The sequence below is a fragment of the Plodia interpunctella genome, chromosome Z (genome assembly GCF_027563975.2).
Source record: "Plodia interpunctella isolate USDA-ARS_2022_Savannah chromosome Z, ilPloInte3.2, whole genome shotgun sequence".
Lineage (NCBI taxonomy): Eukaryota > Metazoa > Arthropoda > Insecta > Lepidoptera > Pyralidae > Plodia > Plodia interpunctella.
The window spans coordinates 4,056,051-4,069,324 of NC_071324.2; the positions used below are offsets into that span (position 1 = coordinate 4,056,051).

Sequence of the window (13,274 nt, forward strand, 5' to 3'; positions counted from 1 at the left end):
AAATTCTATTATAATATAAATATTATTGATGTTATATCATAATATAGACAATATGATGAATTTATTTTTGTTACAAAACGACCAAACTATTTCTCAAACGGGCGAACGCAATTATTGAAAACGGAATTTTCCATGACAAAGTGAAAAGGTTCACAGGTGTACAACGTTCTTTTGTATATCTGCTACAAAGTGTCTCTGTAAAAGGTAAAAAGTGGGAGAGGCGAACCGTACGGAACAATCTCGTCCAGAAAGTTACACGATACGCATTCACGAATAACTCGTAAATGGCGTAGTGAAAAATATTGAGTGTCTGTTGAACATTCACTCGCCTTTTGCACCCGAATAAAACTAAACGACACATAAATTACGACTCGTTATGTCGTAAAAAATAATTCAATATCCCTTGTTAGATCCCACCCTTTGCTTGTGCGTACACCCAAGTATATTATTTAATATTTAATTACGCAATATATACATTAAAACATTCTTAATTGATGGAATTTGTATGATATCGTGAAAAGCATGCCTAATATACGTTTATAGGTAACTAAGATATATATTTTTAATAAAATCCTCTCTTCAATAGGTACTCAAGAGGTCTTATTATTATATTAAATGCATCGGTTCACTTTTAGTTCTTAGAAGTTGTGTCTCAAGTGAAGTCAAGAGATTTCAATATGCGGTGTAATACTTATTTTATTGTGGTTCCTATAATTCTGAGTAGTCTATGACATTGCTCGCAGGGTTCCGAGTGGATCGGAGTAAACTTCTTGTTAAATTAAACTTAAACATCGAACTCTGGAAATGTTCGCCCACCTTCACTGAGACTAGATGAGTCGTAGCAGAAATTGCGATGTTTACGTTAGTGCTGTACATATTACAACACTACGACTTAACTATATGATTCGATTTAATGTAAAATACAGAATTTTAAATTTAAGCAAACCATTTCGATTTAATTGTTTGAGCTCTGAAGTAAGACACGTTATAAAAATACTTGTGAAACTATAGATATTTCAATGATATATTTTGTAGACTTACTTAGTTACTTACTTACCGTCTATAAATTATTATTTGGAAGTGAATTTAAAATCGTGAATTGTTATTATCTCTGACGCCATATGAAAAGCAATATTTCTTTTATTAATGTTATTTAGTTAGGACAAAAAATAATTTTACAGCAGATTAACTTACATAATCTTCCAGAGCAATTGTAACTCACAAAACAAAGCTAACACACACGTTACAAAAGTATATATCTATACCTACATTAAACAATTGACTGGCTTAAATAAAAATAAAAAATTAAACTATACTTAACTAAAAAATAACTTTGCCTAAATAATACGTTGCCAAGGGCAAAGTTTATAAATTAATGCCGTCTAACGATGAGTTTTGTTTCAGGAAAACCCCCGGATTTTGTGGCTTTTGGCATCAGTATCGGCATGACTTTGGTCCTCGTGGCTGGAGTGAAGAAGTCGCTGTTTTTCAACAATGTCTTGAACGCTATCAACCTGAGCGTGTGGGTGTTCATCATGACTGCCGGTCTGTTCTACGTAGACCTGTCAAACTGGACTGAGCAACCAGGGTTCCTGCCATTTGGATGGACTGGGGTGAGCACATCATCTCACCCTCTCATATTTTTCTCTCCCTACTTTCACCTGAGTGTTTTCCCAGTTTCTTCCTCAGACGTTAAGCGTCGCAGTACATTGTCCGCTTTTCTTATCCAAACAGATCTTGGGCTTCTACGACTATAGAAGAAACCGGGAGAGTTGGCCTTAAAAAGAAAAGCTGACGCAAATAGCTAGTCTTTTCATGTTAATGTAGATTATTATTTTCATAAAATTATTGTACAAATACAAATAATTTTTGGAGCTAAATTAAGGATATTATTTTGAGTGTTTATGTAGGTCGTGGAAGCCGGCAGTTATAATTATTTTTACTGACAATAAAATACTTTGGAAAAACAGAAAAGATTACGGTCTGAACATTTTTTGACATCCCTTTGAAGAATTTATTGATAAATAAAGAAACATTGAATATTGACATTCAACGTATTTTGCTAATAAATTAATTAGTCAACATTTGAATAATTGATTATTACAATTCAGAACTAGTGTAAAAATCAAATCATTATCGTCAAGATATTATATATTATTACAAAGATTGCTAATCTTATTGGAGATTTTTATTTATAACAACTCTGAAAGAAAATTTATATAAGTTACCTAGCTTATTAAAGTCCCGCCTTTGCATTACTTCAGCAATATTATTAGCTTTGATTGTATTGCTATCAGACGTCGTGGGCGACATAGGTCACAGCCCACGGCCTCACAGTACAAGGCTCCTCGTGCTACGGATTAGTATTTACCTACTTCAAATCTGAAAAAAATGCTTGCGTCGCTATCACTCGCAAGGAATTGCCGCGGCCTAAAATTGGGTATACCCCAAGAACATGCAATCGCTAGCGAGGAAATTCCGCTGCGCGAACCGAGGGCCTCGCAAAATGTATCTTGCCCTCAAACTACGAATAAATAAATCCATAAATTTTTTATCTTGTTTTGCGCCGCCACAGATTGAGACATAAACGAAAATACTTTTTCAAGACACAAAAATATCTCTTCAGCTATAGGTATTATTTTAAGTATCACATTACGACGCAAAAATTACCTTCAATTTCTGCCCGTAGTAGCTCCTACTACTGACTTGCGTGACTACTACATACATGATACATTTTATGCCTATCGAATTTTCAATTAAATTTTATTCTAAGTATACTGTGACCGAAGTTGACCTACTTTTTACAACTTATTTTCAATTTACGGTAAAATATTGATAGCCACGATAAATTTCTCATCACATGTCTAGTTACCCTGTGCGGGTGGCAAGGTAATGTAAGTAAGGATATATAGAACACGTAAACTGCTCTTAAGAATCCGTAATCAGTATTTCGATATCTTATTTAAATATGCACGCACATGCAGATTCTTTTGTCCAAATTCAACAGGTTAATGTGCTGACTGTACCGATAATAGAACACGTAAAGTGCTCTCAAAGTAGAACCGTAATCTGGGGGCACAGTAGTGCCCCTGCCAAGATGGGCCAAGCGAAGCGCAAGAGCACTACCTTTTCTCGAAACGTCATTATTATGCACATTGCAAAGTCGCTTCTAAGTATTCGGTATAGAAGTCCTTCTTGGGTAACTTATGACATACAGTATTGGCATACAGTACATAGATTAATTCAAATTATCGAGTTAATGTATTATTAATAGAATTACATTATTGATGTCGACGATTTGCTTTAAAATTGTTCAGGTCTACTGCCGATTTCCGATGCGCAGGCGAAGAATCATATTTATTGCTGATACGATTATAATCGGCATAATCGTTGACGATCACTTAAGACACGTCTGTTTGACACTATATATTTGTTATATATAGTCTATTTTGACGCAAGTGGGTTAGAAAATACAATAATGTCCATTATTCACAGGTGTTCAGTGGGGCTGCGACTTGCTTCTACGCATTTATCGGATTCGACATTATCGCGACAACGGGGATGGAGGCCAACAACCCCAAGAGGTCCATCCCTCTGGCCATCGTGCTGAGCCTGGGCATCATCCTCCTGGCCTACGTCAGCAGCTCAATGATGTTGACATTGATTGGTAAGTGTTAGATGATACTTTTTCAGCATCATCATATAATTTAAGAGCGAGTTTCTTGACGGTGGAGTTCCTTACATTGTTCACTCTCCATACTAAAATTTTTTTCGACACGACTTATTTCCACTTTTTCAGTAATTTTAGTATAATTCAGATTCTGAAACTGTTGCAACACTATTAGCTATAATGTTGTAACAGTTTCTGAATTATATCTATCTAATGCTGGACACGCGACTCTATTACAAATTATCGGGATCGTTTCTTTCTTCATATTCATGATCATCATAGGTAATTTATAGATATTTTTTCAGTTATTTTGGTCTGATCCTGCCTACACATTAGCTGTCTGCTGACGAGCATCTTTCTTGTAAAAGTTTTACGTTGATCGTTATATTTATGTGGCTGAATCGTTTCTTGATTTTCACCATTTTGACATTGTTATGTGATAGATGCTTTTTTCAGCTATTTTGAACTGATATTGCATAATAGCTGTCTACTATTAGACATGTATAAGCTTGTATATTAATCTGACTCGTGTATTGTAGATTTCGTGGATCACCATTAGCTTCCGTTGGAGGAAAACATCGTGGAAACCTGCACACTGATTAACAGTTACGGTTAACTAATGTGTATGACATTATTTGTCACCAGATGCGCTAGTCAGTCGTAAAAGTCGTGTCAGATGTCTTTAGGCGACTTGAATAAAATCGAACACCAGTGTTAGCAAATAGCACGCTCGTAAAAGCAGAAGCAAACTAGACACATGTGTCTCTTTTTTAAGTTACTAGCTGGAGTGGCTCATGGCCTTAAACTGACAGTCGCCTATGAGCCCATACAGAAAATATTAATGAATTCCAGATTCATGTATCTACAAAATTTTACAGAAATCCGCCTATTCACCACTCTTATGTAAGGTGGGCTGAATATTTTATTGTTATTTTTATCAATCTGGCTTCCAATTTTACGAAGCAGACTTGTTGACGTTATTTATAAACTTATTGATTCAATTAGATACGGTAGGTACCTACATTGTTTTTGATAGCTACGACGTTTTCTTAAATGTATTCAAATTTGATTATTTTGTGGAACGTGCCTTAAACGAAAACAATAAGTTCTATTTGTATTATAGTAAATATTGATCCAGGATTTTATCATTGTTGGGTCACCTTCTCTGTCATCTCTTCGGCATAGTCTCGCGTCTTATTTATATTAACCAGTACTCATAAATTCGTAACCTCTGCCGAAATATCAACAAAATGTAATAGTTTTTTTCGTATACTTATAAATATACATTAAATTCGTAAAAAATCTACATATATAAACACCTAGTTTTGTCACGAAATCAATGCAGTGCCAAAATCTTCTAAATCTTATATTCGTAAAGAGTAGACTGATTCCAAATTACAGTAAATACGCTTAATTTAAAATGTATTTTTTAATTTTAAATTGGATTTTTATAAAAGCTTTGCTTAAGTTTTAACTTACCGAATTCAGTTGAATTCGGTAAGTGAAAACTTCGGAGTCGTTTCAAAAAAAACGCGCGCGCTTTGGAGTTTGGAATGCTTGAAGTTTATATTTTAAAGAAGTGCTAAAAGCTTTTTTCTTCTTCTTCAGCATTTCATTTTGTATATTCCATCAGTGTCGAGTATCGTTAACAAGATAGTTACAGATTAAAAGTATACAGATTACATTCTATTTTAAAATATTATTAAATTTCGCTCTAGTAGTTTAGAGCTGATAATATTTAAAATGTACAAAAGTTAACATCAAACACTAAAATGTTGTGTCGCTCTAATTGGTAAATTTTGTTAAATATTTTTGAACGCATTTTTTTGTTCGCATTGAAATATTTTAGAAAAGCAATGCAGTAGTATATTTGAAGCAGCAAAAGCGATCTGTGTTAAATGTGATGATACTCTGCCAACCTCTAGGGTGAGATAATATTCACCCACCAAATAATTAGTAGTGCCCAGGTATAAACTGTACTTTTAAAATTTTCTGCAGTGTTTAAGAGTAGCGCATACCAATATATACAAGCTGATCGTTGATCGATGAACGGAAAAATTGCCAGCTACCACAGAGCAGAGCTATTTCCAATTTTTCGTTCATGCAAAAAGTCTTATTTCAAAAATCAAAATGAAAAATCCTCCACTGATGTTATCTCGATTCGGATAGCTTAAAAGAAACAAAATTTACCGTAGCTGAATACGTGGATTTATATTCGTCGCTTTTGATAAATTTTATTCTATATTTTTTGAGCGTTAATAAAAACCCACATCGTAACCGGTCTCTATCTTTAATAAAAAATATTTTGTGTAAACCACTACATGATTACTTAATTAAGTGTATTAATTAAATTAAATACAGGACAAGATATCAAAATAAACAACTAGAAATTACATCTTCCAAACTACCCGATTCCGCTTCTATGTTGGCAGAAGGAGTAAACGCAGGTGTTTAGCTTGATGCCATCAATAATAAATGCGTGTTGGGTCTGACATTTAAGGATGATCGAAACCGCGTGAACCGTAGAAGAAAATAGTAGGAAAGCGGATCCAGGGCTTCGATAATTTGTGGTTGAAGAAGAATAAAAAATCAACATTATTTTATCTCGAGCGGAATTCTGAAATTGTACCTCATTCCTTTAAAAATTCGTAATGATATTTTTTTCTTGTTATTATTTTGTATTGTCTTAAAAGTAAAAATATACTTCTTCCATATTTTTGTAACGCAGTGTGTAATGCAATTTGTCCATATTTATAGTTTTTCCGCAACTTTCCTTAGAGAAAATTTCGCAAAGGCGCTGTGACCGTGTTCTGGGGTAACATGATTTCCTCCAGACTTACACTGGTTAGATCTTCGCCAGCACGGAAAATTTGATACGTGACATATTTTTAGTCAGAAAAATGAATTGAATGTATATATTAATTTTAGGTCGTATCAAAATTATTATTTACTCACTTGTTCATTCTACATTACCGGATCCATCCATAGATAATTTTAGATACATTGAGTTAAATAATTGAGTGCTAATTTCAGTAGTAAATTTTGGTTAGTTATTTCGATAGTTAGATTCGCTTTTAGACTTTAGTATCGAATGTGAAATTTCTATGTATGTTCTTTTGTTACTTACATAAATTTAAAAAATATATTTTTTTTAGTTTATTTAAGTGACAAAAGAACTATAACATGTGCTATAATACTACCCGGGTGTAAGTCGGTGCTAAGTTCTATATTTGGAGTTATACAGCAAAACATAGGATATTTATTTCCAATGCTAATATCTAAAATATTTACCACAATAGACGTGCAAAACCAAAGAAACACTTATAATCTCCATTTTATTGTAATTCACCCTTTGAGAAGAAGTTAGAAAATTGAATAAAAATATATAGGGTTGATCAGTAGATCAATACTAATTGAAATTTCAAACTTGATTATACACCTTGAGATTCCAATCACAAAATAATCAGTTCTTAAAGATGAAGCTGTATCAATAGAGAGTGGTGCTCCAGTTAGCTAGCCTAGAATCATGACTACGTTTGTCTTTCGACCTGCTTTTCAACCCAGTTCCATTTTAACAATTGGGGCGGTGGATGGCAACAATCACTAGGTGGGGGCAGCTTGCAGTGCATTTTGCTGCACTTGCTCTTGATTTAACTTTACATTTACCTTAGACTTTGACATTAAGGGAGAGTTCAGTTCAATTTGGCTTCAAGATCATGGACAGGCACATTTACATATAACAAATTTTAAATTTATATGATAACCAAAATTTGGCGGCTGCTTTGACCGCGTGATTTTTACCTTCTAAACAAAGAATCAAAGTAAAATATTAGTCATTTTATCGAATAATCTCCAAGACTGGAAAAAATAACAAAAAGAATGAACTTTCGAAATTCTATCAATGGATTAATCATTTTCACTCTATAAAATTTCATATTTACAATTTCACATAAAATTACGAGTTCACTTATAAACTGGCAACCACAATTAACTCCCATAGAAATCTAATTTTCAAAATCCAATTAATGCATTATTTTTTTTTTAAACTAAGCTAAACTAACCAACGATTTTATTCTAAAACTTCACGTGTCACTTCAAACTTATATTGAAATTACATTTTAATACCTTTGAGTTTTACATATACAGATATGTAAAACTCAAAGGTACACATATGTATATACACATTGCAAATCGACATCAAAGGCTCGTGAAATTGATTGCATCGACAAACGAATAATTGCAATTATCAAACCCTGCCCAGAACGTAGTGCTCTTAGTAATAATATCCGATATCGACCTGAGTACCCATCAACCAAATCCGGCTTTCAATTTACAGCTTCTATTGCACGATCGGCAAATATCGAAGTGAGAATGTCGTTTTCATTATACGAAATCGATTCTGCATTCTGGAATATTAAAACGTTTTGCGTGAATATTGAAACGTATTAAAGGTTCTCAGAGAGATTCGGCCGCTGCGGCCGCGCTTTCATTACGATCCGTCAATTTTCTTGAGGAAGGAATCGTTTCCAAAATCAATCATTCATAAAATTTACACTCCCACAGTACAGATTAATTATTTTAAAGTCAGATAGCAAAACTAATTCTAGTCTTTGTTAACATTTGAAAAGTTGTAATAAGCCCGGCCCAGCGGTCGGAACGTTCTGAGAAACACCTAAAGCACTTTTCATTATGATAAACTATTTTCATTGCCTTAATGCTGGGACCTTGGATTCCCTTTTTTATTTTATTTGTTAAACCGCAAACTGCTATACAATTAATATCAAATATAAAAATATATTGCTCTTAAGTTATTTTAAAATAATTATTTTAAATTAATATTCATAGTTATCATTATAATGGGGGTGATAATTACGAAAACTTGACAGAAAAAAATATACTCGGTACTTGGAAATTAATACGATCAACGCTATCCCAAATTAGCATAGAAATACGAGAGTTCAAGATAATACTATTTTGGTCACCCATCGTGCAAGCGACCATTAAAAAGTGGCTTTTCCTCCACTGTCGCATGCCGAGCGTGTCTTTAATAGAATAGTAAAAACAATTAGTTTATTCTCAGTCGGAAAACTCGGCACTTTCCTCAGTCCATTTTTAACACTTGTAAGTACATAAACTTCGCTTGGGAGAATTTCTCAGAACAATGGCACAGAAACCGACATAATTACTAGGTATTAGGTTTGGCAAATTGCTTTCTGAAAATTAAGCTATTTTTAATAAATTGTGAAGTCAAAGAATGGAGTAACGATATCATTGAGCAATTAAAATTTTTTGAAAATTTGGAATTGGGAAAATAATACATTTTCCCGTTTCTAATTTTGTAACTATTGATAAACATTACACCTGAATCCTTACATATTATAAAACAAAGTCCTCTGCCACGTCTGTCTGTCTGTTCGCGATAAACTCAAAAACTACTGCATGACAAACATTTGGTTCTTCAAAATTAAACTTAATAACATGGTACATTTGATTTTAAAATTACCTATTCTAAATAAATTTTAGCTTGTGATATTAAAAATCACATGACACATACTTTAAATTAAAAAACAAATCTTAGCTTTTTTAACAAAGACACAGCAAAGTAGAACATTATAGGCTAGATTAATAAAAGGAAATCCGTGGTCCCGGTTACTCTTAACTTAATTTGTTTCAAATTGATATCAAGTTCCGAGGCGGTGCTAAGTATTCACTTGTTTATCATTTATTTCCATAAACTCATGACATGATAAAAAAGAAATACTTAAATGTATATCTATATCTGATAGGAGAAGGAAATAAATGTATTTTATTTTGTTTGACGACCTCGGTGGCGCAGTGGTAAAGTGCTTGCCTCTGAACCGAGAGGTCCCGGGTTCGATCCCCGGTCGGGTCATGATGGAAAATGATCTTTTTCTGATTGGCCCGGGTCTTGGATGTTTATCTATATATGTATATATTATAAAATATAGTATCGTTGAGTTAGTAGTATCCCATAACACAAGTGTAGAACTTACTTTGGGGCTAGGTCAATCTGTGTAATTTGTCCTAATATATTTATTTATTTATTTATTTATTTATTCCATACTTAATTTTAGATCCCTATATCAATACCTGATAAAAGAAGGAAATAAATGTATTTTATCTTTAATAGATACTTAATTTTAGATCCCTTGATTCAATTCAAATTCGAGTTTTATCTTTCGATTGGTATATATAGAGAATTCCCAATAACAGGTGATAGATTTAACGTGACGTGCACTGGACGAAGATTTTAGTTCGAACAATGGAATTACTGGTACTCCGAGCACGGAGTACCTACTATTAGAGTTCCAATATTACATGCATATTTGTTCTCTCTCTCTTATTTGAGCGTTTTATTATGTTTCTCACTGTTCATATGTAATTAAAAGTGACCCTTTTGGTGGTGTAAATTATCTATCTGTCTGCCTGTTCCTTTCACGGCTAAATCGTTGGACCATTTGATGAAATTTGATGATTTTTTTTCCGAAAATCAACTTCAAATTACTATATAATGGGGGTGAAATTCAGAGATTCACGCGGGCGATGCCACGGGCATAAGCTAATCGTAATATAAATACTGCGAAAATGGTAAAAAAAAATATTATTAAAATCTGCGGTTTTAGTTTTGTCTCACTTTTCACAGACCTCGAAACTTTAACTTAAAATAAGTTTCCACTTGCAGCGGCGAACAGAAAATTAACTGATGCTAATTATTTAAACTTCGTCTCATTACAGCCGTATAATGTAAAAAAGTTTACATCATTAAATATCAACTTTTATAGTGATTCGTTAAACAATCTAAATAAATAAATTGACTACTAAACTCTTAAAATAAATGTTTTTACATAAATAACTGTGGTTAAATTTCAATATCTGTACCGATGAAAATAAAGAGTATTTGTAGAGGAGTTGCTTATTAATATTTTTTTTAAAATAAAGCCTATTGTTTGCAGGCCCATCATAGTGATTCTTTCAAATTTAAGTGTTTCATACTTTGTTTCACTTTGTAAATCTTAAAACAGAATCTTTTATGATTTGGCGATAGTACAACAACGGTGACGTCTTGTTCTTGGTTTCCTCACTTTAAAATTTCGGGACTTTTCTTCAAGTCTTAATACTTTGAAATACTTATCTCTATTGAATACCGGCCGCCTGCCTGATTACTACTCGTATGTCCTTTAATGGCCTTTTACGACAATGGATATAGAGTGGCTCTCCTCTGGGGTGGATCTACTCGCCACTACGCTTCTATGAAATACCATAATTATTGACACTGACGTTAATTTAGTACACATCATGAAAGAGATGAAGTTAATTAAACAAATATAAAATGAATACATGATTTTAGGTGATATAGTGTTTATAATTGTAAATATTTTATATAAAAAACTAGATAAATAAATAAAAAAACAATAATTAAAGGTATCTGCGGACATCGGTCCGCACTCGGAGCGCACTCAACGTTAAAAATAGTTGATTAATTGAATCGAGTTTGATGTGCGTTTCCATAATAGCGCGCGACTAAATGACACTCCATTCTATTTTCTATATGTGGACTACAGGATTTTATTTACTATGGATTTTAGCCGAAATAAAAAATTATTTATTTGTTTAAAACCTTGTAGGCACACAAGATAGTGTACGTCCTGGTTTAGCGCATACCGCTGTCTTATCACCAAAATTCGTTCAGGGCGGAATAACGTACTTAGGTATAAGTGTTATAAAAAGTGATTCGTATCATGAAATAGAAAATTCCATGCATAGTAGTTGATATTATAAAAGTCTACAATGTTGTTTACAACGTTCGAGCTATTTTATAAAAATGTCAGACAATTCTCTCCATTTAGTAAAATACCGAGCGGCATTTTATAGTGTATAAAGATATCCATTTCCACAAAGAATAATATGAATATTCATGACCATGTCTGGAGTATGGTCTCTAGTTTCCATTCACTCAACTCCCATTTCCACGCTAAGCCTTAGAAAGCTTGTCAACCCGGACGTTATGATCTATCTAGGGCAGAGGCTCTTACTATTTTTAAAAACGCTAACCATTTGCCGTGGCCCTAATGTGACATTAAAAGAGATTGTTTTACATTGCTAATATTTCCGTGGAGTCACTCCGATGTTTTGTGGAGTCCCAAGGCTCTGCAGAGCACACTTTGAGAACCGCTAATCTAGGGTAACCAAACCATAACTTGTAGTGACTCAAACGGAACATTTTGATAAATTTGCGGTAATTGTTTAACTTTTATTTGGTTCACACTAGTCACACAACACCACAGCACCGATGCAAATTAACATTTATTTTTTACGTCGCAATTACGAAAACATGGGACCTTTATGTTAATATGTAAGTGTTGTGCACGGGACAATAAGCCACGCATCCCGCCAGTCCCATAGACTTAAATGTATAAAGGAAGACTGCGATTTGGATAAAATCTTAAAATAGAATATAACATGACATACTTTTGTTTATCATAACAATATTTACGCATAATTTTCATATAACAGTTTACGCATAATTGTTTAAGCATAATAGTGTTGAAGTATTTCCACTTTATTTTATTTCACTAGATGTGTAATATTTTGGAACTCGCTTAATGTATTGGTTACAAGTAAACTAACAAAAAAAATTAATCGAAACCGAGTTAGGCGAGAAATACACTATTAGCATAGTGTATTATATATAGAAATACACTATGCTAAATAAATATTTTCGAAGCACTGTTATGCCATAGAAAGTTATGCCAACATCATTATGCCGAAGTATATTACAATAAACATAATTATGCAAAGAGAAGGAATCCGATATAGGACATGTGGCAACCAGGATTTATTTTTGTTGCATAATTTATTTTGTCTTATTGTTCTTTGACATACCGGTTTTGCCATAAAATATTTTGACATAATTTTTTTTTGGCATATAGGTAAATTTGAAATAATTAACTTTTAAGTCAGGTTAGTTATGCGTAAACCTATAATCGTAAGAAAATTATGCTTAAAAATCATTATGCCATAATACAGTATGCTATAATTATTACATTAAGGCTTAAATTTTTAACCTTATAGACCCGCGGCAAGTCTACTAGATACTGTCCTGTATTTAGCCGGTTGAATATACAATCGTCGTTGAAACTTTGTACAATAGATGTATATGTAGAATACTTTGTAGAATAGATAGCCTCTGTAGCCTAATGGGCTATAAACATTTGAATTGTGACGGTGTAAAGATTTGTAAGTGATTGTTAGGCCGCAGCTGTAGGATATATAGATACTTAGGCAATATTAAAGGAATTTGAATATGATACTATTTAGAAATATCAATAATAAGTATAATTAACTTATTATAAAAATATACATACGCACACGCATATATACGCATAATTTTTGAAGCATAATAGTGTTGAAGCATTATCACTATATTTTTTTAACAATAGGTACATGATAATAACAAAAACATTTTTCTCGAAAGATGGACATATAATTATTTATTACATAAAATCTGGCAATAAAATTTTTTGTTAAAACTGTATGATAATTAGGGCCATAAAAACGTCCCCGTGATCCTAGTGGAAACGAG

The 13,274-nt window shown here is 32.9% G+C and overlaps 1 protein-coding gene across 2 annotated transcripts in view; it reads left to right on the forward strand.

Annotated features, from left to right (window-relative positions):
• Positions 1-13,274, forward strand: part of LOC128683127 (uncharacterized protein) — a 99,427-nt gene that overhangs the window by 50,862 nt on the left and 35,291 nt on the right. For both annotated transcript variants that reach the window (XM_053768399.1, XM_053768398.2), the window contains exons 7-8: positions 1,405-1,613; positions 3,496-3,667. In XM_053768399.1, coding sequence (XP_053624374.1) covers positions 1,405-1,613; positions 3,496-3,667 — 381 coding nt within the window. The remainder of the gene's footprint in view (positions 1-1,404; positions 1,614-3,495; positions 3,668-13,274) is intronic.